The 24,615-nt window shown below is 42.2% G+C and overlaps 2 protein-coding genes across 4 annotated transcripts; both read right to left on the reverse strand.

Moving 5' to 3' along the window:
- Window positions 1–1,261: 1,261 nt before the first annotated feature.
- Window positions 1,262–9,641, reverse strand: LOC121618146 (alcohol dehydrogenase 1-like). Its single transcript, XM_041953471.1, has 9 exons — window positions 9,612–9,641; window positions 5,118–5,219; window positions 4,886–5,027; window positions 4,374–4,461; window positions 2,422–2,644; window positions 2,064–2,324; window positions 1,689–1,821; window positions 1,441–1,579; window positions 1,262–1,334 (listed from the first exon to the last, which is right to left on the reverse strand). The coding sequence occupies exons 1-9, from the start codon at window positions 9,627–9,629 to the stop codon at window positions 1,301–1,303; spliced, it is 1,140 nt and encodes a 379-aa protein (XP_041809405.1). The 5' UTR covers window positions 9,630–9,641; the 3' UTR covers window positions 1,262–1,300.
- A 5,312-nt stretch (window positions 9,642–14,953) lies between these two features.
- Window positions 14,954–22,789, reverse strand: LOC121618059 (alcohol dehydrogenase 1-like). 3 transcript variants are annotated; one of them, XM_041953316.1, is made up of 10 exons: window positions 22,742–22,789; window positions 22,330–22,479; window positions 18,148–18,249; window positions 17,869–18,010; window positions 16,927–17,014; window positions 16,435–16,645; window positions 16,077–16,337; window positions 15,703–15,835; window positions 15,455–15,593; window positions 14,954–15,348 (listed from the first exon to the last, which is right to left on the reverse strand). In XM_041953316.1, the coding sequence occupies exons 2-10, from the start codon at window positions 22,345–22,347 to the stop codon at window positions 15,315–15,317; spliced, it is 1,128 nt and encodes a 375-aa protein (XP_041809250.1). In that variant the 5' UTR covers window positions 22,348–22,479; window positions 22,742–22,789; the 3' UTR covers window positions 14,954–15,314. The 3 variants fall into 3 exon arrangements, with proteins under 3 accessions (XP_041809250.1, XP_041809251.1, XP_041809252.1); XM_041953317.1 differs by lacking the exon at window positions 22,742–22,789 and adding an exon at window positions 22,566–22,643; XM_041953318.1 differs by lacking the exon at window positions 14,954–15,348 and having other exon boundaries at window positions 15,703–15,830.
- Window positions 22,790–24,615: the final 1,826 nt, after the last annotated feature.

Raw genomic sequence — 24,615 nt, forward strand, 5'->3', positions numbered from 1 at the left:
ATGAGAAAGCAAGAGAGGAGTTAAATGAGGACTGCAGCTGCAGGACAGGAGTGCAGAAGGGACAACAAGTGATCCTGAACTCAAGGTAAATATTTTACAGCACTATTTTGGCAGGCATTCAGATGGGCAGGGACTTGTTATCAGTACAATAAAGAAGCTACAATCACCACAATCTCTTCTTGCACTGAAATATTTTTTGATAAAACACTAGTTTTCAAATGACCAGACTTCAGTTAGCTATTGGTATATATCAGTATGTAGCTGCTGCTTAGCTTAGCATAAAAACTGGAAACAGCTGGCGTGGCTCTGCTCAGCACATTAACACTCCTTGAAATTGCAAATTGTTGCATATATACTTCAGCTTTTGTAGAGATTCAACAAGATGCATGTTAATTAATGAGCTGTAGAGGTGCTGCTTAGGCGGATTTTGTTCCCTTTGCACATAGCCAGGTTAGCAATTTCACTGGTTCACTGCTTTCCTGTCTTGTTACAGATAGATTCACTACTCCCAGGAATTAATTGTTTACTCTGGTCAGATTGCTAGTCTGGTTTGGGAATGATGTCTTCTTGGACCATAAGTAAACATGAATAGCCAATCACACTGGCTATTTTCATTGTCTCAAATTGCTGTATGCTTTTCCCACCAGGGCAGTTTATAGAGGCTGAGAGTCCAGACCATCTTAAGCTGTCAAAGACAGATACCTTTTTAATCTCCATCCACATTTCCATTCCAGAGGTAGCCAGGTTTTCTGTGCCTGTTATTATGTATTTATATGGTCTTATAAAATGTGGTTTATTGTGTCTGCTGTTTAACTGCAATATCATATCATTTATTAAATACAGGCAGAAGCACTGCACAGCCTATCCAGGCAGAATAATTATACTTTCTACAAAGTTAAGCAAACATTGATATAATTAGGCTGGTTTGAGAGGGTCGGAGCTAAAAGTATTTGACTGACGCTTTAAATGCAGTTTAATGGAGCATTCAGAGACATGACAGACAATGCTGTAGACATGTAAATGCTGTGTCTATGACGTACAATACAATAAAACCAGATGACAAACAAGGAAGACACAGAGCCCATCAGTCAGACAATTTATTTTGCCCTAGAAACACTTTCCTGTGTTTAGCATTTAGTGACCAAACATTGTTGATTGCTCAAGGTTAAATGTGTATAATTTGATAGATCCCCTTCTTCTGTGCATTGTATTATTTATAGAAATATAACTCTGAGATCTTTTTTAACAGAGTGGTCAATGAGTGAATTACTTTGGGGTCATGGACAGCATCACAGTGGTCTTACTGTGGAGAAACACTCAGGACTGTCCGGATGCTGTGGAACAAAAATAAGTGAGAAGTGAGCAGACATTCACCCATTCATTTATCTGTGCTGCTGTTGAGTCATAAATGGTGGAGAAAGTATGGGAGTGTAAACCTACCATTTTCCGTGCTTCATCAGTTCAATGGCATCATTGACTTGGTCCAAAGTCATGTTATGAGTGATGAACTCATCCAGCTTCACCTTCTTGTCCAGGTAAGCTTTGACCATCTGAGGCACGTCTTCCCTACCCTTAAAGCCTAGGCCACAAAATAGACAGAATAAGAGCTATAGATTCTTGTCCAGCACGCAGCTAGCTAGGACACTGCTGAACATAAGCCAAAAGCCGTTTAGTGATATTTGTCTCACCTCCAAATGCAGAACCCTTCCATGTGCGTCCAGCGATCAGCTGAATGGGTCGGGCAGAAAAGTCTTGCAAGTCTGTAAAGCCAACAATCACACTGACACCCCAACCTTGCACACAAGACTCCAAGGCACTGCGCTAGATGGAGAAACAGCACAGAGACAGTGAGCTTGTAAGCAGAAGGATGCAGATTTCAATCTGTGGACCGACTGATGAAACGTGGGCTGGGCAACTTAATAAATGACACTCAGCTCTTCAATAACTACTGCTGGAAAAAAGTGAGCTCAGATGACTCTGACTGGTATAAAGGCTGTCATTGTGATGGTTAGGTAGTACGTCTTCATTATATTCTTGAAGCACATCGAATCAAATCATCTCACCATGACTCCCACGTTCCCGACACATTCCAGGGAGAAGTCCACTCCTCCGTCAGTCATCTCAGACAGCACTTGGCTGATGGGTTTATTGTGGTCCTTGGGGTTCACGAAGTCCGTCGCGCCAAACACCTTGGCCTTCTCAAACTTCTCTGGATTGATGTCAACAGCGATAATCTTCTCGGCTCCTGCAGCCTTGCAGCCCATGACTGCGGCCAAGCCCACAGCTCCCAGGCCAAACACAGCACATGTGGAGCCCGGTTCCACCTGAAGTGCAACAGACAAAATGCCCAATTCCATTCCTTCAGCCTAATAATAATGAAGAGGAATAATTAATCAATGTGCAACAGTCAAATAAACACACCTTAGCAGTATTAACTGCTGCTCCATATCCTGTGCAGACCCCACAGCCCAGGAGACAGACTTTGTCCAGAGGAGCAGCAGGGTCGATCTTAGCCACAGCTATCTCATTAACCACAGTGTACTCAGAGAAGGTGCCGGTTCCCATAAACTGCAAAACCTTCTTGCCCTTACAGGTAAACCTGGAGTCTGGCGCTGCCATCATATTGGGACGTGCAGCGGCTTTCCTGAAACAAAATATGAGTGCTGTGCTTGTCCTATTAGAAGGTTCGCTGAATACTGTCACACCGTGGTGAGGTTTGTATCGTCTTTGGTTTTCTGTCTTGTCATTTCCTGTTTTTATTTTGAAAGTCTAATTCTCCCCTCGTTTCAGAGCACTTCCTCATGTGTCACCATTGTGTCTGCCCTGATTACCTATTGTCTCCACCTGCTCTCCATTACCCTCCATGTGTTCAAATAGTCTGCATCTCCTTTGTCTTGTGCCAGAGTGTCTTTGTCTGTTGGTCGAGTCACCCAAGCCTGTCATTAGCCACAGCAATTTACCACATAAGCCTTTGTTCCTCTTTGAGAGTGATTTTTTGTTTGTAAGTTTCATAGTTTAGTTTTTTGCCTTCTTGTTCCTTGGTTTGTTTGTTTTATGCCATAGTCCTCCTTGAGAGAGTTTGTGTTTCTTAGACATTGTATTTCATTGTTAAGCTTTTGCCTTCTTGTTCTTTATTTTGCTCTTAGTTGTGTCATAGTCCACAATTAGAATGTTTTTTGTTTCATAGCCATTGTTCTGTAGTCTGTTGTAGATCCTCTTTTGTTTATTCCTAGTGAATTTAAGTTTGCTAGTTCTTCAGTCTGATTTCCTCCCTTTTGGAGTGTTTTGTGTTTGATAGCCTTTTGAGTTTCATCCTCCATTAGGAGCATTTTTTGTTATCTTATTTTCTTTGTTTTATTTAGTGCAGGGGTCACCAACCCGGTGCCCGTGGGCACCAGGTCGCCCGCAGCATCCACATCAGTCGCCCGTAAGCCAGTTCTAAAAATAGCACTAATCACGAATTAGCTCCATCTAAAATTTTATTTAATTGTGTTGCTATCCTTTTTGAATTACATTTACAGTGATGTCAATTTAAAAACGAATACATAAAAACGTAAAAAAAATGTATATCATAAAAAAAGTTTGATATACGAACTCTGACGTAGTATGGGTCGGAGGTCAGTCTAGTGCGCATGACAAACCAGCTTTGCTGAGATGAGCTCGTGAGCGCTGCAAAGATGAGGAGACAAACGTGTTTTCTACCAACAAAAACATGGCAGAAAAAAGGAAGAAAACTTATCATTTTCAGGGTGAATAGGAGGAAGAGTTCTTTTTTACTAACGTGAAAGAAAACTGTGTGTGTCTCATTTCGCGGTGCGACTGTGGCGACGGCTAAGCGACACAACGTGGAGAGACACTAATAATATAAAATTAAAGGTACACTGTGTAACTTTGTTATTTCAGAAGTGTATTATCAAAGTGGTAGCCCTTTGCATTACTCAGTGCCCTTGAAATAGCTCTTTGTTTCAAAAAGGTTGGTGACCCCTGATTTAGTGAGTATTTTCAGCTACTCGCTTCCCTAGATAAATGAAATCACAGATTAATTTCATAGCCTGTTTGTTGTTCACTCATTGAAGAGATCTGGTTTTCGTGCTAATAAACTTGTGTGCTGTGAAATCTCTGCATCTGAGGCCCCTATCGAGTCCCGGCCTGACAAATACTTGCAATGTAAAGTACAAAGATCTGAAGTATCTGTTCTCTGGTGTCACCAAACAACACCCATATTTACTGCATTGACAGAGTTATATTGAATGAAATAGTTCTGTCAAATGGATGCAGAACTGTATGAATACACCCCCGAGAAATCAAATGAAAAGTTTGGAATGAAGAGAAAATGGAGTGGATGGCAGGAGATGAGTGTTTATGGAGCTCACCATGCATTCGCACACTGGTTGCTCTTTTGGCTCTTACAGAAGCGACATTGTCGACAATGGGCGATGAACAAAGGGATAACTTTATCTCCTGAAAGACAAAAAGTTGCCATGTGATAGTCAAGAAATTTAGGCCAACTTTTAGAATAGTCTAAAACTCATATTACTGCCTCATGGCTGTCAACCTCTGCCGACTTGTCAAGTCACAAGTGGAGGACCCAGTGACCTTGACCAAAAATCTGATCAGTTCATCCTTGAGTCTACGTGAAGGTTTGTGCAAAATTTGTCACATTTATGTCCGTATAAAGATGAATGATATATGCGTAAAGCTTTGGATGTTTTACCACTGGGGCTTTCAAAAAGTGATTTTTCAAAGAGTCCAGTTTAAATGATCAAAGTTTCAGTCAAACAAGTAATTTGGTCAACAGGGCATGCAGAAGGTAAAGCTGATCGTGAATTTATCTTTATATATGTACACATGTATATTCCAAAATGTTGTTGCATTCAAAACTGACCTGGCTGAATTTCAGTGACTCCAGGCCCGACGCTCTCTACGATCCCCGCTGCCTCATGGCCAAGAACTGTTGGGAAGCCATCTTGATGCATATTCTCCAAAAGGTGGTACAGGTCTGAATGGCACACTGCAGTCGCCACAATCTGCAGCAAAGACAGCAACCAAACAGTGAACACTCACTGGCAACACTTCCACATTACTTTGACACGTTTATTTAGTGTTAAGATCAGCACCTTGATGCGGACCTCGTTGGCCTGTGGTGGGGCTACCTCAATCTCCTCAATCACCAGAGGCTTGTTGGGCTCCCAGGCCACTGCGGCCTTGCACTTGATGACCTGGAGGGCAGTGACACCATGTAAGTTTTTCTATAAATTGCCATTTTATCTGTTTTCCTTTGGGCTTGAGTGTTTTCACTATCATTTTTAATGCAGTTCTCATAGGTTCACAGAAAAAGACAAAACATTATTAGTTCTCATTATTATTGGAGGAATTGAAAAAACTTTGCAGTAACAGACAAATCAGAAATGTTTTGAAAACTGTTGTTGTTCTTTTGGTCTTATATCAGGGGTGATTGACAGTGGAAAGAGGCTAGTTGGATTCTAAGTATATATAATCAATTAATAATAACAAATGATCAATAATGAAGAGAAATATGTATCCTTTAACATTTTATATTTTACACTGTCAAAGAAATGTTCGATTTAAGAATAAAGATTTAAGCATAATATAGACGATACGTCTCTTTTTGCAATTCGGATATAGACACAATATTTCATTTATTTTCTCACTGTGATAATTCTAAATTCTTTTGGACAGGTGTGCACATTTAAACAGAAAAGTTGGTTTTAATGTACAGATTAATGTGTTTGATGTGATGGTAGATTATATGTTCAGTGGGTTGCAGAGTAATATCAACTAGAAAATTCCCTCTGGGAAATTTTGAAAGGGACACGGGGGGCTACTGCCGGGGGAACCATCTCTGTCAACATAGACATGATCATCTTTCACTAAGCAATGATTGAGGAGCTGTAATCACATTAAGTCTTCTGTGTGTGTGTGTGTATTTCTGTAATCAAGTTACCTGTATGTGCGTGCATGTGTGTGTGTGTGTGTGTGTGTTTGAGCCGACAAAATTTTTTTGAAGTTTAAATGAAGTCTCTAGGAGAAAGTATGGCGAAGCAGCGGACAATTGAAAAAGGCTGAAATTTGAGGAAACAGCAGATGTCAGAGGTAGTCAGTCCCTGATTAATAAATTGGTCCCAGCTGTGTTTCTGTGGCTTTCTCCTTGTCTGTCTCTGTTGATCACCTCGGCTGTCTGTGTCTGCTTCTCTCCTCTGCTTCCTGTCTCTAGCTGCGTTTCCATTACAGTTGTTCGCAAAATAAAAGCGATATTTCTGAAATTTCGGCAAAGTTCGAATGTGATTTGCAGGTGTTTCCATTGAACAGTGTTTTGCGAACCAGCCGAAATTCTCATAAGTTCTCGGACGTGTGTGCGAGATGTGTGTGCGTGCTGTGCGTCAGTAAAACTTAACACAAAGCCCTATAATTAAAAAGCGCATGCTGAAGGTGAAATAAAGAAATTATCTGTTGACTTAGAGTGATCACTGATTTTAATGGCATATTATTTACCACTTTGTTATTACGCGAGGCTCGCTCTGACCGCGTCAGCTCGCTCTGACCGCGTCAGCTCGCTCTGACAGCGTCAGCTCGCGCCGGCGAAGCAGCAGCAGAATACAGGACTGTGAATTACTGAAGTGTCCTTTGAACATATTTTCTGTCAGCAATTATGTGTAAATATTAAAGTTAATGGCGTGCACGCGTGTCTCCCACATAGCTGAGGTGCACACAGGACGAAATCACAGCTGTCGGATTGTCTTTAACAGATCAGCCAGCATGACAGCTGGAACAGCTGTAGTGTTTTTGTCTGCTACTTATTGAGAGAAAAAACATGCAAACACTACAAAATTGACAAGACGTTATATCTGACTGCATGCGGCCGTCCCGAAACGGGGAGTCCGCTGACCTCGGAGACGTGCAAATTTGAAAAAAGTGTTTCCATTACACTTTTGCGATACACCTAAATATCGACACTTCTGAAAAACCACCTCATGAGAGCGTAAAAATGTTTTTGCAATATTTAAGAAGATTTTCGAAATGTAGGTGTTTCCATTACCGTTTTTTATTGCGATATTTAGGATTTGCACATTTCTAGGGGCAATGGAAACGCAGCTTCTGTTAACATGAATTAATGAACTGAATCAATAAACATGAATGGAGCTAATGCCAACGGAGCTAACAGAGCTAACACTAACGGAGCTAACAGCTAATGGCGTGAATAGAGCTAACTGTGCTAACAGAGCTAGCAGAGCTAACGGCGCTAATAGAGCTAACGGCGTTAACAAGGGGGCGGGGGGATGGGGTTTTCATTCTGTATTTGTCTGTGTGTGTGTTTATGTATCTGTCGTTGTGTGTGACTGCGTATGTGTGTGTCTTCGTCTGTTTGTGTGTGTGTATCTGCTTGAACTACACATTTATCAAATTGTCTCAGGAATAAAAGATGCTGATAATTACCTCTGTCCCTCTCCAACTTTTGACCTGTTCCTGTTCAGTTTTGACGTGCTTGTTTGAACAAGCAGCCCAACCAGCTCCTACATGGAGATGTGTCTGGTATATGTGTGTCTGAATGTGTGTGTGCGTGTGTAACTTCTGCCCCACCTGCTGATGATTACCTCTCTACCTCTCCCACTTTTTACCTGTTCCTGTTCAGTTTTGACGTGCTTGTTTTTAATCACTTTTTAGCTGTTGGTTAGCCCTGTTTGTGTGTGCGTAATAATAAGAAGAAACGTGCAGGATATGGCCCCTCTGCTGGCCCCTATCATTCTCAGGCTGGTTGTCCTGCAGCTGTGTGTGCGTGGGTTATTGACCGGTATGTGTGTAAATGACAGTTGCACCTGTTGAATTCTTCCCTTGAAAAGCTACTTTTTCGCTGTCGGTTTCTTCAGAACAACTTGCGATTGTGACAAAACCGTAGCTGCTATCAAAAAACCGATTACACTGTGAGATGTGGACAAGTCTGGGCCAGATGTACGTGTGTTTTATGTCCAGATATTCTTTAGAAAATGACTAAAGGGTTGATTTAAACAGACACACTCCCGCAGGCTGCGATTCAGAAAACAGGAGATTGTATGGGTTTAAATGGAGAGCAGTTCCCCTGAACTAAAGTCTCTTGTGAGAGAACCATACCTCCTATCTGAGTATAGATCATCAGACTCCTGAGACCTTCCTGAGTAGACTGTGTGCTTTTTATTGTCCTTGGACTACAACTTTTCTTTTTATGGCGATCTAAAGACAGGAAGCATTTCTGCTTTGCTCCCAAAACAGCTCTGAATTTTAACATGGGACTTAATGGGAAAGCAGGAGGGAGCTGGCTGCACAAAAAGCCTCACTATTTAAATTCAGTAAGTTTCTCTGCTTTTTTGAGGACATCACAAGAAAGAGGACAAGTTTGTCTGCAAAAAGATCCAAAAATGATGTGTCTCCTATTCACCGTTTGGATTTTACCGCAATTTTAGAAAACAATTTCAGGCGATTTCTCACCGGCTGTCTCACTCTAAGTGATGATGTCATCCACTGTAGGGAGCAAGATTCTGAGCATTTTTTGGTCTTCAGATGGTCATAGCTCGAAAACCGTAAGAGATATCAAAATATGTGCTGCAGTTCATTTTGAGCCGACAAAATTATCTACGTTTGAAAGTTTAAATGAAGTCTCTCGGTGAATGTATGCCTGAGCTACAGACATTTGAAAAACTCCAATTTCAATCTTTTTTTTTCGCCCGTCCCATTAATTTCTTATGGAAAATTTATCGCAGTTTTTCGCGTCGTAAAGTAATAGCACACCGATCCCAATCAAACTGCATGTTTTGATAAATAATTTGCGAGGGTTTTCTTAAAGCTGCGGGACGAGTTTGAGGACGAAAATTTGGAGGAGGATGAAAAATAAGAAGAAGAAGAAGAAGAAGAAACGCGCGGGATAACAATAAGTGACTCGGGGCTACGCCCCCCATAACTCAGCGTGCCCCGTGTCCCTAACTACAAAACTCAGCTTCCAGTCATTCTTGGTAACTTGTGTGTCCACAAAACAAAATGGTCTGGTTCCAAACCCATAAATCACACAGTATGGAACTTTAATCAAATATGTAAAGGACAAAAAAGCTATTCACACTTTCAGTATCTTAAAGGGGGTACATTTTATTTGAACTCCAAAAGGACACACATTGAAAGGACCTTGGAGTCCTCTGCCTTGTACAAAGGCTCTCTTCGCATTTCACTGTTTTTTGTATGACAGTTGTTTCTGATATCGTTAATTATGATTGTTGTAAATGAAGTTTGGGGATTAGCTGGCCTTGTGCATGCCCTTCAACCAGACACACAGCAAAATACTGCAGTGCACAGAAAGGTACTGAAAAACAACTTCTTGCATCAGGTATCAACTTGTTATTCCACCAATCCACACTCCAGCCACTGAACCAGCCTCACATGCACAAATGTTTACCGCACCCAATATAGAAGCACATTCAAATGAATAATATTCATCTACATTTTATTAATGAGATACGGTTTCATCGCTTTTTGTGTTTCGTTTCATTATCATTTATAAGATGCTAATTGTTAGTGTTTGTGCATAAAAAGAGATAAATATGAGTGCCCACACATTAAATTAAGCTTACCTTACCAGCTGTGGCCATTTTTGCAGCAAAAATGAGAATGAGAAAGCAAGAGAGGAGTTAAATGAGGACTGCAGCTGCAGGACAGGAGCGCAGAAGGATGAAGTGATCCTGAACTCAAGGTAAATATTTTACAGCATTATTTTGGCAGGCATTCAGATGGGCAGGGACTTGTTATCAGTTTCCAGTGCCTTAAGTCTAGGCAACAGGTATGGAGCCTGTGTACAATAAAGAAGCTACAATCACCACAATCTCTTCTTGCACTGAAATATTTTTTGATAAAACACTAGTTTTCAAATGACCAGACTTCAGTTAGCTATTGGTATATATCAGTATGTAGCTGCTGCTTAGCTTAGCATAAAAACTGGAAACAGCTGGCGTGGCTCTGCTCAGCACATTAACACTCCTTAATATTGCAAATTGTTGCATATATACTTCAGCTTTTGTAGAGATTCAACAAGATGCATGTTAATTAATGAGCTGTAGAGGTGCCGTTTCGGGGGATTTTGTTCCCTCAGAGCCAGGTTAGCTATTTCCACTGGTTTCCTGTCTTATTACAGAAAGATTCACTACTCCCAGTAATTCATTGTTTACTCTGGTCAGATTGCTAGTCTGGTTTGGGAATGATGTCTTCTTGGACCTTAAGTAAACATGAACCTTGACCGCACATAACCGACTTGTCTCTGAGTCAGTCTGGGTTCAAACCCGGCCAAGAACGACTCTGATGAGAGCAGTGTGAATGATTGATTAGAGTAAATCACCACTAAATGCTCCATAGAGCTGAGAGGAAATGCAAAATTGGGTTCTAATTCTATTTGATCCCTTTTAGATACAAGTAATCATGTGATCCATTGCAAATACAAAAGCATGGAATAAAGCTACTTTATTGCTAGTAGACTAGTTTGCTTGCCAGGCAAGCTAAGGGATATTTGTATTTGATAGCTGCTGCAATGCTACCACAGGCCTAGATGCCACATGTAACTGCCAATTGCCTCACTACCATCATCTACCCCTGCCTCTCACCAACCGCATCAATAAAAGTGGGGTGTGGGGATGCAAACCCTGGTTCGGGTAGGGGGTAGAAAGTAAAGAGGTAGAGTCATAGATGAAAATAGGGATTTGATACAACCCCTTGTTCGGGTAGGGGGTAGAAAGTTTAGAGGGTGCTGAAGGTGGAGGCCTAAGCCACAGAATAGATTTAACAGCCTCTTCTAACATTTCCTTCAAGAAGCAAACAAAACAGGAAAACAACCAAAAAAGAAACACAACCCCCAACACAAACTCACCTGAACAGGCCACATGGCCCCAAAGAGAGACTCTAGCTGGCCACACCCCCACCTTATCTAAACTTCCTCCTCCTGAATCTCTTCCTATTGGGAGAGAGAAGATGGGGCGGGGAAAGCAGAGCAGAGGAGAGGTGTCTTGTTCAGACTTTAACCTCTTCTCCTGCTGGATTAGGCATGCATGTCCTCTGCCTCCCCCACTCCCTCACTGCCTTTATTTCACCCCCCAACTACTATTATTTCTCCTAATCCATATCCACTGACTAGACCTAGCAGCCTCATCTGACATCTCCCTCACTGTCTTCCTCAAATTTTGCCCCTGCACTCCCAGCTCCCTCAACAGTGAAAATGCTGACCCTGCAACAAAACCTCTACACCCCACATCAACTGGGCAAACCCAGACCGCCTCTGCTCAGATTCTGTCTTTAAATCTGCATACCTAGTCTTCTTCCTTCCATAAGCTGCCTCCACTGAATTTTCCCAAGGGACTGTTAGCTCAATAAAATACACAGTCTTTTTACTCATGGACCATAAAACAATGTCCGGCCTCAGATTATTATAAACTATTTCCTGGGGCACAACTAGCTTTCCTCTCTAGTCCACCTGCATTTGCCAATCATCAGCCCCTACCAGGCAGCCACCTACCTGCCTTCTCCTTGACTTAGCAGCTCTATTTTTCTCCCCCTCTCCAACAAACTGCACACCTAACCTCTCCTTTGTAGAACTTCCAGAATTCACCTGCTTCCTTCTCTCTTCAATGCCTAAGCTTCTCAGCACCTGATTATGCCGCCATGTATACCGGCCTTGTTATAAGCTAATTCTACAACCTGACAAAATGTGCTTTAAACTTGCTATACCTGAGCAGAGTGGGCACGATTGATCGCCCTGTACCCAGTGACTTAGGTTCTGCGGGGTTAGCAACACATCGTATGTCGCCCCTCTCAGAAATTTAATACGGCCTTCCTCCATATTCCACAGGTCCCTCCAACTAAGTTTCCTCTTCTCAACACCTTCCCAATTCAACCATTGTCCCTGTTTGGCCTGACAAACTGCTTTTGCCCCCCTAAACAACTCTACAATCTTTCTTTTCTCCTGCTTTGTTCCACACTGGTTTACCTGGGCCAAGCCCCAAGCCTCCCCGGCCAAATTGAACATTTCCTTCTATTTCTGCATGCCTAAGAGCTGCCTCTGCCTCCTGCACTCCTGCCCTTGGGTTCCATTTCCTCCCCCCAGAAGTACATCCCCACTGTACATCCTGCCATAATACCAACCTCCAATCTTTGCCAGCCTGTTGTGAGCTCTGCGATACTTGCACACAGTCTGATGTCTTGGAAATATGCTTTCACCAAGTTAACAGCTATCTTCGGCACTTTAAAGTAGTGAAAGGAACTCCAAATAAGGCTATGCGGCACTGACCCAAACGCATTAGCCAGATCTAAAAATACAACATTCAAGTCTCTTTTCTCCCTCTTAGCTGTCTGAATCTGATGCCAAATCATGCTAGTATGGTCTAAGCATCCCGCAAACCCTGGTATCCCTGCTTTTTGCACTGTCGAATCTATCATACCATTCCTTTCTAAGTAATTAGCCAGCCTCTGTGCTACGATGCTAAAGAAAATCTTTCCCTCAACATTTAGGAGAGAAATCATCCAAAACTGGCTAAGGTCCGATGACTCCTTCTCCTTAGGGATGAAGACACCTCCTGCCCTGTGCCATGCTCTTGGAATACTTTGTTTCTCCCAAACTATTCTCAGGTATCTCCATAGTGTCCTTAAGATGCCAGGTGCACTCTTATAGACACGGTAGGCAACTCCATTAGGCCCTGGGGCCAAAGAAGCCTTTGCATGCCTAACCACCTCCACAACTTCTCTCCACCTAGGTGGGCTCACATCCATCTCCTGCTCCACTTCCCCTAATGGTGGCATGTCAGGTGGAAGACCTATGTTCCTATTCTCCTTTGAATCTGAATACATCAACTTCAAATACTGTTCAATCTCTGATTTCGTTGCCTTAAGTTGCCCTCCTTTTTCTTGATCAGACAACCCATTCACAGAATTAAAGGGGTTCCTAAAAAATGCTGACCTTGCACGTTCCTTCTTCTTTCTCTTCTCCCTAAGGTGTTCTGCCCTTCTGAGTACTGCTAACCTGCTTCTCAGTTCCTCCTGCAACACCTTAATTCCCTCCCTTTCTTCTTCTGACGCCTTCCTCCACTGCTTTCTTAACTGCCTCCTTTCCTTTACTAACTTCTCTATTTCTCTTTGCCGCCTAGACTTGCCGACCTGCACCCTCTCGCCTTTCGTTTTGACAAGCACCCTAAATCTCTAGACCATAGGAGTAGATCACATCTCCAATTTTATCCAATTTCTCCACTACATCTCCTCTAAGCCTGATTAATATGACTGATAAATCTCTATCAACTGCCTCCCACTCTTTGCTATCATTTGCCCTCGGCCACCTAACTCTAGCTTTCTTTCGCTGAACTTCATCCGACTGATTCGAGTCACTTCTTAAGAAATACTGGTCGATGCGGCCACTCTGCCCTTCCACCGCTAAACACCTCCTCCTTCCCTGATGAGTTCTAAGGCCTTGGATTGATGTTATTTTCTGCCAGCCACATGGGCAAACTTGGAGCTTCTTCTTATCCTCTGCTGCGCAACTTTTGCTCTCCTTAGTTGCCTTCAATGTCACCTGAGTACTGCTACCTCTGGCCCTAACAGATGGGCCCGTGCCCCCATCCCTCACTGAGTCATGTATCCAAGGCATACTCATATCTGTTATCCTGTTCGTTACCATGCAATCCACCTGTGAGTCATTTTCCACCCCTGCTCTCGCTGACTCTTGGGGTATTTTTCTCATATTGGTTGTAGCTTAGTCTGGTTGTAGCAAGGCTAAGTCTTGCCACTGCTGTCATGGGTTGCGAGCCCATACCGGCATCTGTGGGGTCTTTTCCCTCCTGTCAATTGTAATTGTAAGAGACTTCTGACCACAGGAATTCAGAAAGATTGATTTCAAAGTCAAATCTCAGTAGTGGTTTGACTCATTTCCAAACAACTGTGATATTGTTTCAACAGGTTTTCTGTCACTGCAGAATAGTGACAAACCCTCAGAATTCTTGGTCGTATTCCACTTCTCTGGCTGATAAACGTTGTCATCAAGTTGTAAATTGGCTCTTTACAATCTTCATTTTTTGATTTATTTATATTTGTTCGCAATTATATATTTGTGGAAATGTGTGTGTATCTGGCAGGCTTTCGATCCTTTGTTGTTTTTATGGATGCCTTGTAAAGCACTTTGCAATTTCTCATTTTGATAAGTGCCACATAAATAACTAACTAACTAATTATTATCAACCACACAAACACATTTGTCAACGCATTAAACCTTCATTGCACATGAGACTAATAGCCTACATCTAGCAGTAAAGTTTACAATTACACAGAAAATGTGCAATTGCTCTGCTGAGTGCCTTGCTCGGGTTAATGTTGCCCACATGTGCGTGACGTCACGGCAAGTCAGGATCAAATCAGACACAACTCTAACCAGCATGCATTGTGCGGCAATTACTGGTGATCGATTCTGCGCAGGCCTGGCTCGTCTCAAACTGGCCTATATCCCTGACTGGTGGTTGTGCCGTGTGCCCAAGATGGAGATTTAAACAAGGCTTTGGAAGGATTGATCATCGTGTTTTACATCATTGGGTGTGTTAGTGGTTGGTTAGGGTCCTATAGCAGTCATAGCCAATCACACTGGCTATTTTCATTGTCTCAAAATGCTGTATGCTTTTCCCACCAGGGCAGTTTATAGAGGCTGAGAGTCCAGACCATCTTAAGTTGTCAAAGACAGATGCCTTTTTAATCTCCATCCACATTTTTGAAAGTCCAGAGGTAGCCAGGTTTTCTGTGCCTGTTATTATGTAGTTATATGGTGTCATAAAATGTGGTTCAGTGTGTCTGCTGTTTAACTGCAATATTATATCATTTATTAAAAACCAGGCAGAATAATTACACTTTCTACAAAGTTAAGCAAACATTGATATAATTAGGCTGGTTTAAGCAAGTCGGAACTAAAAGTATTTGACTGACACTTTAAATGCAGTTTAATGGAGCATTCAGAGACATGACAGACAATGCTGTAGACATGTAAATGCTGTGTCCATGACGTACAACACAACAAAACCAGATGACAAACAAGGAAGACACAGAGCCCATCAGTCAGACAATTTATTTTGCCCTAGAAACACTTTACCGTGTTTAGCATTCAGTGACCAAACATTGTTGATTGCTCAAGGTTAAATGTGTATAATTTGATAGATCCCCTTCTTCTGTGCATTGTATTATTTGTAGAAATATAACTCTGAGATCTTTTTTAACAGAGTGGTCAATGAGTGAATTACTTTGGGGTCATGAACAGCATCACAGTGGTCTTACTGTGGAGAAACACTCAGGACCGTCCGGATGCTGTGGAACAAAAATAAGTGAGAAGTGAGCAGACATTCACCCATTCATTTATCTGTGCTGCTGTTGAGTCATAAATGGTGGAGAAAGTATGGGAGTGTAAACCTACCATTTTCCGTGCTTCATCAGTTCAATGGCATCATTGACTTGGTCCAAAGTCATGTTATGAGTGATGAACTCATCCAGCTTCACCTTCTTGTCCAGGTAAGCTTTGACCATCTGAGGCACGTCTTCCCTACCCTTAAAGCCTAGGCCACAAAATAGACAGAATAAGAGCTATAGATTCTTGTCCAGCACGCAGCTAGCTAGGACACTGCTGAACATAAGCCAAAAGCCGTTTAGTGATATTTGTCTCACCTCCAAATGCAGAACCCTTCCATGTGCGTCCAGCGATCAGCTGAATGGGTCGGGCAGAAAAGTCTTGCAAGTCTGTCCAGCCAACAATCACACTGACACCCCAACCTTGCACACAAGACTCCAAGGCACTGCGCTAGATGGAGAAACAGCACAGAGACAGTGAGCTTGTAAGCAAAAGGATGCAGATTTCAATCTGTGGACCGACTGATGAAACGTGGGCTGGGCAACTTAATAAATGACACTCAGCTCTTCAATAACTACTGCTGGAAAAAGTGAGCTCAGATGATTCTGACTGGTATAAAGGCTGTCATTGTGATGGTTAGGTAGTACGTCTTCATTATATTCTTGAAGCACATCGAATCAAATCATCTCACCATGACTCCCACATTCCCGACACATTCCAGGGAGAAGTCCACTCCTCCGTCAGTCATCTCAGACAGCACTTGGCTGATGGGTTTATTGTGGTCCTTGGGGTTCACGAAGTCCGTCGCGCCAAACACCTTGGCCTTCTCAAACTTCTCTGGATTGATGTCAACAGCGATAATCTTCTCGGCTCCTGCAGCCTTGCAGCCCATGACTGCGGCCAAGCCCACAGCTCCCAGGCCAAACACAGCACATGTGGAGCCCGGTTCCACCTGAAGTGCAACAGACAAAATGCCCAATTCCATTACGTCAGCCTAACAATAATGATGAGGAATAATTAATCTATGTGCAACAGTCAAATAAACACACCTTAGCAGTATTAACTGCTGCTCCATATCCTGTGCAGACCCCACAGCCCAGGAGACAGACTTTGTCCAGGGGAGCAGCAGGGTCGATCTTAGCCACAGCTATCTCATTAACCACAGTGTACTCAGAGAAGGTGCTGGTTCCCGCAAACTGCAGCACCTTCTTGCCCTTACAGGTAAACCTGGAGTCTGCCACTGTCATCACATTGCCTTTCCTGAAACAAAATATGAGTGCTGTGCTTGTCCTATCAGAAGGTCCGCTGAATACTTGCAATGTAAAGTACAAAGACCTGAAGTATCTGTTCTCTGGTGTCACCAAACAACACCTACATTTTCTGCATTGACAGAGTTATATTGAATGAAATAGTTCTGTCAAATGGATGCAAGACTGTATGAATACATCCCCGTATGAATCAATACATACATCCTAAATAAAAAGTTGGGAATGAAGAGAAAATGGAGTGGATGGCAGGAGATGAGTGTTTATTGAGTTTACCATGCGTCCACACACTGGTTGGTCTTTGGGCTCTTACAGAAGCGACATTGTCGGCACTGGCCGATGAACAAAGGGATAACTTTATCTCCTGAAAGACAAAAAGTTGCTATGTGACAGTCCAAAAATTTAGGCCAACTTTAGAATAGTTGTATTACTGCCTCCTGGCTGTGTACCTCTGCCGACTTGTCAAGTCACAAGTAGAGGACCCAGTGACCTTGACCTTGGATGACCAAAATTTGATCAGTTCATCCTTTAGTCTGTGAAAGAAATGAAGTATTTGGTCTCCTCGTTCCCCCCCAAGGAAAGCTGTCTGGACACTTTGATGTCTCATTGAAGGAAGGTTTATTGATGCCTCCTCAGTTCTGAGGGATTCTTCCTGTGATCAGTCCTTTATCCTGGCTGGGAGAGCTAAATCTGGTTCATGCCTAATTATGATCATTCATCAGACAGTAAGAATACGTGTGATCAATTGATTGGCTCTCCATACCTAAAACAATCACCTCATGGTCTTGGTCGCCTCCCAAACAGCCCAACAGTTGAATTGTACCCCAGCAGAGCAAAACAGACCTCTCCCTTCACCTGGAACATGAGCTGGCCTGAAGACGACCCCTTTACCTGACCCCCCACTAGGAGACAGCCAAGTGAATGTCCAAGTGAAGGTTTGTGAGACATTTGAAGAAATTCCCTTCAGACATTCTTGAGACGCCACGCTCATGAGAATGGGGCACAGGTGAGGTCAGGGTGACAACTGACCACAAAATTCTCTTGAGTTCAAGAGAATGTTGGAGCCAAACTTGAAGAAAATCAGTCAAGACGTTCCTGAGATATCATACTCACGAGAATGGGACGTACTACTGATAGGTCAACAGGGCATGCGGTAGGTGAATTTATCTATCTATATATACATACATATTCCAAAATGTTGTTCCATTCGAAACTGACCTGGCTGAATTTCAGTGACTCCAGGCCCAACGCTCTCTACGATCCCAGCTGCCTCGTGGCCAAGGACTGTTGGGAAGCCATCTTTATGCATATTCTCCAAAAGATGGTACAGGTCCGTATGGCATACTGCAGTCGCCACAATCTGCAGCAAAGACAGCAACCAAACAGTGAACACTCAAAGACGATTAAGGGAACAGGCTGATGAGTGTTCACTCTCAGTGGATTCAGTAATACTGGCAACACTTCCACATTACTTTGACACGTTTATAAGATCAGTACCTTGATGCGAATCTCGTTGGCCTGTGGTGGGTCTACCTCAATCTCCTCAATCACCAGAGGCTTGTTGGGCTCCCAGGCCACTGCGGCCTTGCACTTGATGACCTGGAGGGCAGTGACACCACATGTGATTAGCAAGTATGAAGTATGACAAATACTACTGGGGACTGCTGCTGTTAAAGCACACTATGTGATACATGAATTAATTATCATTTACTTTTTGCACCATGTTTCTGCATATATGACGTTCAAGTCAGCAACTTGTATACTAAAGTTTTTGCCGACTTTTCGAGTTGTTCTGACACCGCATGCTACATGGATGGTGACGGTGTACAGGTGGAAACTGATATCGTCCAAGAATGGCAAATTTTCCACTGATGGCTTCTCATTCCCGTTCCACGCTACTTAGCTAGCTAATATCAGGCAATATTGTGCGACGCGATACAAATGTGACTGCCTGTGCATTGTTCAGAAGCATATGTCAGGATTTTTAATCACAGGGCATTCCACTGGATATAATTTTCCCCATTAATAATGTCTGCAACTCCATGCTTGTGTCACATGACAGGGGGGCAAAGGGATTTTTAACAGCACAGTGCCACCCCATTTCCTGTGGAGGCGAATGAAAAAACAATAAAAGTTTGGATAACATGGCAATTTAATTTTTTTGAATTTCTTTAATTATGGGCTACTTGTATTTATGCGGCATACAACAGCAAAAATAAGAAGGGCAGCTCAGCCAAAGAGGGCAAATGTGCACTGATTGCCTCCTTAGTGGAGGTCTGAGCATTTCCCAGTTAAGTATCTGATTACAATTATGGATTTTCCATGTTTTGTAGTCTGTTCATATTGATATATGGCCTAAATATATTTTTTATTAAAGTTTGGCCTCCACTGAGTCTTGTTACAGTATGTTCAAGGAGAGCCAGGAACCTGATGCAGAGTGAAACAAACAATTTTATTTCCACCAAAAATTAAATGAAAAACCACCTTGCGGGGAAAATTGCTAGATTTGTAAAATACAAACAGAAAATCACCATCTAGGGAAAAGTAACAAAGAAACACAAAATCACCTCAGAGGTAATACTAACTAAGAAATAACTAAGGTTGTCCATGAACGAACTCAAACTGGCAATGATGGTGACAAAAACAAAAATGATTTTTACAAGGGAACAAGAGACACCAGAGGCAGGAGATCACCTCGACAGCAGGGTAACACGCAAGTGGCAAAAGGAATCATCTGTCACAGGGGTGACTTGGGAGGTGGCTTAAGTAGCCAGGCTGATTGCAGAATGCCAAACAGGTGAGACTAATGAGCCCTGCTGCCGAGGAGATCGCCCCGCCTCCCTGCGCTCCCCCTGCAACAGAGGGAGAGAGAAAACAGAGGAGAGGAGGGAAGCACAGGCGGCAGCGAGACAAGCACTAACTAAATAATCACAGGAATCGAGACCACAACCAGTCTGCTTCGAATAATTCTGGCCCTTGGACAAATACACTGTGAGATAAGTAGACTGAGTACTTTTTTGATCCCCCACAGGAAATTTGAGTTTTGCAGCACCAATTCACGTCCCAAAACATACATAGCTTACACTAAGCTGACAATAAGGTAGGTCAGAAATATAGTGTACATAAAAAGTACTGAGTTTGGTTGTAATTTTTTTTTTCAAATAGAATAAAATTAATTTGAATTAAGAATTAATTCTAATTCCAATGAAACGTAGGACTCATGCACAATGTGTCATGAATAGGCTACAATACTTTATGGAGTGTAATGCTTTCTATTTTGAAAAAAATTCTCTACTGATCAATAAATTGTTAGTGGTGTTGAATATACAGTGTAGCTGGAGATTAAACACAGCTATCCTGTGTTCATTCCAGATGAAAGTGGTTGCCATGAGGAATATTTCCTTATGGTGGACACCAGTGCCATGGTGACGTTAACTGCTGCAGAGGGTGTTGTGTGTTCACACATTAGTGTTACACCAAAGAATTTACTATCAGCTCCTTAATCGCAGGTACAGAATGTGTCTCCTTTTCACAAGGACACAGGTTCTACAACTAGTGTGAATGTAGTTGTTGGAATATGCCGGAGTCAGAAATAAAGATGGACTAACTGAACCTTGGTTTTCGTGCTGGTCCTATCACAAGAGACGTGACATTAATTGATTAAATGTTATCTATATATATATATATATATATATATATATATATATATATATATATATATATATGAATGAGATTCACCCGCTCCCCACCTGCACACCCGAGGTTCTACAAGCAATCAACGTCTGCCACTCCTCCTCCCCCTCCCTCCACTCCCCTGCCCAGATCATGCCCCACTGAACTGTAAACTGTACTTTTGTACTATTACTAATAAACTGCTTGCACTGATCTCTGTCTACTGTTGTGCTTTTGGGTCCTATAAGCTCACCCATTATGACACTGATACTTTGTGCATGTGCCTTGAAATGAATGTGTTTTAATTTAAAAAGTTTTGGCTTTTACTGTGAAAGTAGAACTGCTAAAAGTGCCAGCGGGGGGTTCCTAATGTCATGAAAACCTATATTGATAACATATTTTCTAGATTCAAAGACATGTATGTGCTCTTTACTACACCCTCAATAGAGTGCTCAAAAACTGCATCCCCTCAATATGTAGAACTGATTCAAGTCATTTTACTATGTGCACAGTTACATTTAACCACACATCTCTTCTTAAGTGGACATACACCGACATGTGCTGTGCTATTGTGCAAATTTGAATTGTGTTGTTCTTCAGTGTTTATTAATTAAATTATATTGTTGCATTGATCTCATAATGATAAGCAGACCATCATGTTTAACTTGTTGTTTACATGTAAAACACGCGGTCACTCAAGCAGTATGGCTATTGTTGTATGCAGGTAAAGACCTGACAAAGACCTGCTGCTGGACCGCCATGAGCAACAGTGATCAGAGCAGATGTTGCACTTCCTGTCCTGTGCTTCCACAGAAAGGACGTTATGTCACTTCACAGGACTTCACTCTGCTCCACTGCATGTCTCTGCACAGACACACAGAACCGCTTCACTTGTGTGTGGATCCCTTTTACTTTGATTCCTTCACAAACCAAAGTACAAAGCAGTTGTCTAATCATAATGCTTTGTTTATATGTCATATGTCATATGCACCACAGGGTGGCTGTGGGTTACTGTGACGTCACTATTTTGGTGTGAGCGCCATCTTTGGGCCAGCTTAGACTACCTTAGTACTCCCTCCACGAGGAGGGACCTAAGAGAGAGATGTGGAGAAAACACAGTACTTTATGGTAGATTTTTCACTGTTTGTGAGATCCTTACTTCCTAGTGGGGTGCTTTATCAATTTAGTGGCTCTTTAATAAATTAATTTTATTGAAGGATTTTTAAAATCAAGATTTGTATTAATAAATTCATTTTATTAAAGGATTTTTAAAATCAAGATTTGTATTACTTAAATTAAATGACAGTTTTTAACCCCACTGAACTTGGGTGCTCAGTACACTTTGAAGTTCAGTGGACACTCCTAAAGGCAACTTGCCACAAACTATTCATTGAGACCTGCTTTTGGGGATAATATAAACTGATGAAGATTTTTTTTAACATTATTATTTCTGTTCTTTTTGAATTACTGTATTATAATAGGCTATTTCATTCAATTCAGATCACTTAATCTCTGCTATATTATTTATTTGCCACCGTTTGCCTGTTTTGCTCTCAGTGTGACTTCGATAAGGCGAGTTAAAACTAACGTGAGGATGTTTGGAGCAGTAGTTTGGCGTCTTGAACTGAGGAAGACTCGGCGATGCTGAAGCGGTGCAGCTTCCTCCGCCGACCGCCCGGGGAGCCGGAAGAAGGTGACGCCCGGAAAAGGACGCTCTGTGCGGGCAGCTGTCCCCGTTGACGCAGCGGTAGACAACTGGTCAAATGTTGTTGTTTTTTTATGTTTTAATGCATGAGCTCGTATAAACAGTATCGTTAGTAGCAATCCAGCCAAACATGTCCGGTTCGGACAACGTTCAAGGAGCGTTATGAAAACTTTCCGTCAGAAACGTGAGGGACCGCCCCCCTGCCCCTCCGACACGGTTCCGTGTACTAAAAGCTGGTTTCTGGGTCTTCTCTCCCGTGTGTATGTGTGTATAAAGAGAGCACATCGTGTTGAATGGCTTACCTTTCCAGCTGTGGCCATTGCTGCTGCAGAAATGAGAGTGAAAGAGCCGGAGAGGAGCGAGAGGACGGGTCAGGACGAGGTTATACAGCCTTCAAGCAGGCAAACCTCCAGATAGGCAGGGACCTGTTATCAGTTCCCACTGATCCAAACCTGCAACAGATACGGAGCCTGTGGTCAATATTTATATTAAAAAGGCCATAAAGGAATAGTTGGACATTTTTATTGCTGAGATAGACCAGAGGTCACTGAGGCAGGGTGGCTGATGAGAGGGAGATCTGAGGGTACGATATAAACTGATGAAGACTTTCTGGCGGGTGTTGTTGCGATGAACGGTGCTAACAGCTGGTCCTGTGTTTCCAGTGTAATGTGTGAAAACAATGAATAACAGGCTATTTTGACTTTCGCAAATTACCGATTTCACTTCTCATTTGCGACAGACACCAGGACGAAGGGACATACCGGAAGTGAAGTGTAAAAAAAAAAAAAAAACAAGCGTGAAAAAACGTCAAAATAAAAGCCAAGCAAATAGCATGGCCATTCATGTCCTAAGCCACCAGACTTCATAATGGATAAATCAAGCCATGCCAAGCAGTATTGATCATTATTATCATATAGATTTGCAGTAGACAGGCTTTAGAATTAGCCCACTGCATTATCACATTGTTTCAATAAGCTCAGATCACTTTTACTAACCTTTATTGTTACCATTATCTATTTATTTACTAGCTCCACAGAGCAATGACCGTAAATTTTGGCATCAAAAATAACATTTTTTAATGCCATTCAGAGAAAAAAAAAGGCCACTGACAAATGTTTCACTTAGAATAAAACACAAACACTAAAAATCATCTAATTTTATTTTGCTGGGGTTTTTTTATTTTATTTTTTTAATTATTATTATTATTTTGTTCATGATGTGTTTTCCAATGACGATCTTCAGATTTTTTTCTTCATGTCCGTCTTTTCAATGTCAATGGGTTTCATTTGCAACTTTCTGTCACCGTTTGGACGTGGAGAGGAGTAAAGAGAACAAATGTCCATGGTTATAGCACAGGTATGCCTTTGTGAAACTAATACATTTATTATATTTATATTATTATATTATATTATATTAGCCTTGTACTTGTACTATAATTCAGATAATTTACATATGGGTTTTAGCCTTTATAAAATAATCAAATAATCCCTTTCGCAATTGTCCTCAACAGTCTGCATTATTTTACCTGCTCTGTGCCCTAAATTATAAACAATAGAGCTGGTTACACAACCAGTAACAGGCAGTTTTCTACTTGAGTGCAACATCTAGCTTGTGAGTGAAAGGTGGTCTCTAATTCAAAATGCAGCGAAGCCGTCATTGCGGGCCAGGTTGACAATGTGCTTGTGCCTGGTCGTGAGGGTATGTTGGAACCTTCAGATTCAGTCTCTGACCGTTGTGATATAATGATTGCTTGGGTGGTCTGTAAGGGAACAGGGTGGATTACCTGTCAAAGTGATTAATGTAACTGATGATGCCCTCACTTTAAAGGGTGTTTAAAGTAGCTGAGGGGAGTAACCCCAATGCGTCAGGGACTACTGACAAGCTTGTAGCACATTTAAGGTTACATCAGAAAGGTTTTGCAACATCTGATTTGGCAGACATCTGTTGTGTATTACAAAACATTTAGTGGAATTTCTTGCCACCGAGAATGACTTGGAGTGAACTCAGACTTTGCACCACATTGATGCAGTGATATCAAACCTGAGCAGGAGGAGCCAAAAGTTGGTCAGGTGGTCTGTGCTGTACAACACACTCGTCCTGACACATCGTCAGGCTAGATAAGAGGGAGCTGAATTGGCTCAGGGCTCAGAGGTGATGAGTTGCAGAAAACTCTTGCCTTGAAGGGGGAAGGGAATGCATGCCCACAGCGACCTAATGATTCACAGAAGCATGAGCTGGCACGGCCTCGGTTGCATTTACAGGGCTCAAGGTCGGTGAGGCATCCGCCGACCAGCTCTGATGCAGAAAGTCAGCTTCAGGTTGTTCACCTCAAATCTCTGGTGCCTAAGTTATGTGGCCAGTTGCCCGATTCTATCCCTGGGGATCACCTAGGAGTGCAGAAATTATAAGCAAAAGTTAAGAGCTGTTTCTACTGGCCAGGTCTACTGTAACATCTAGACTATGACTATTTTTATTGTTTTGTTTGTTAGTGTCAATCTGCCTTGTTTAATGTGTTAGTTCCAATAGCACTTTAGCCATAGTGTTGCCAAGCAGTAGGATAGTTAAAGCGACTGTTTGTTCTGTGTATG

This window comes from Chelmon rostratus, chromosome 15 (assembly GCF_017976325.1).
Source record: "Chelmon rostratus isolate fCheRos1 chromosome 15, fCheRos1.pri, whole genome shotgun sequence".
Classification (NCBI taxonomy): Eukaryota; Metazoa; Chordata; class Actinopteri; order Chaetodontiformes; family Chaetodontidae; genus Chelmon; species Chelmon rostratus.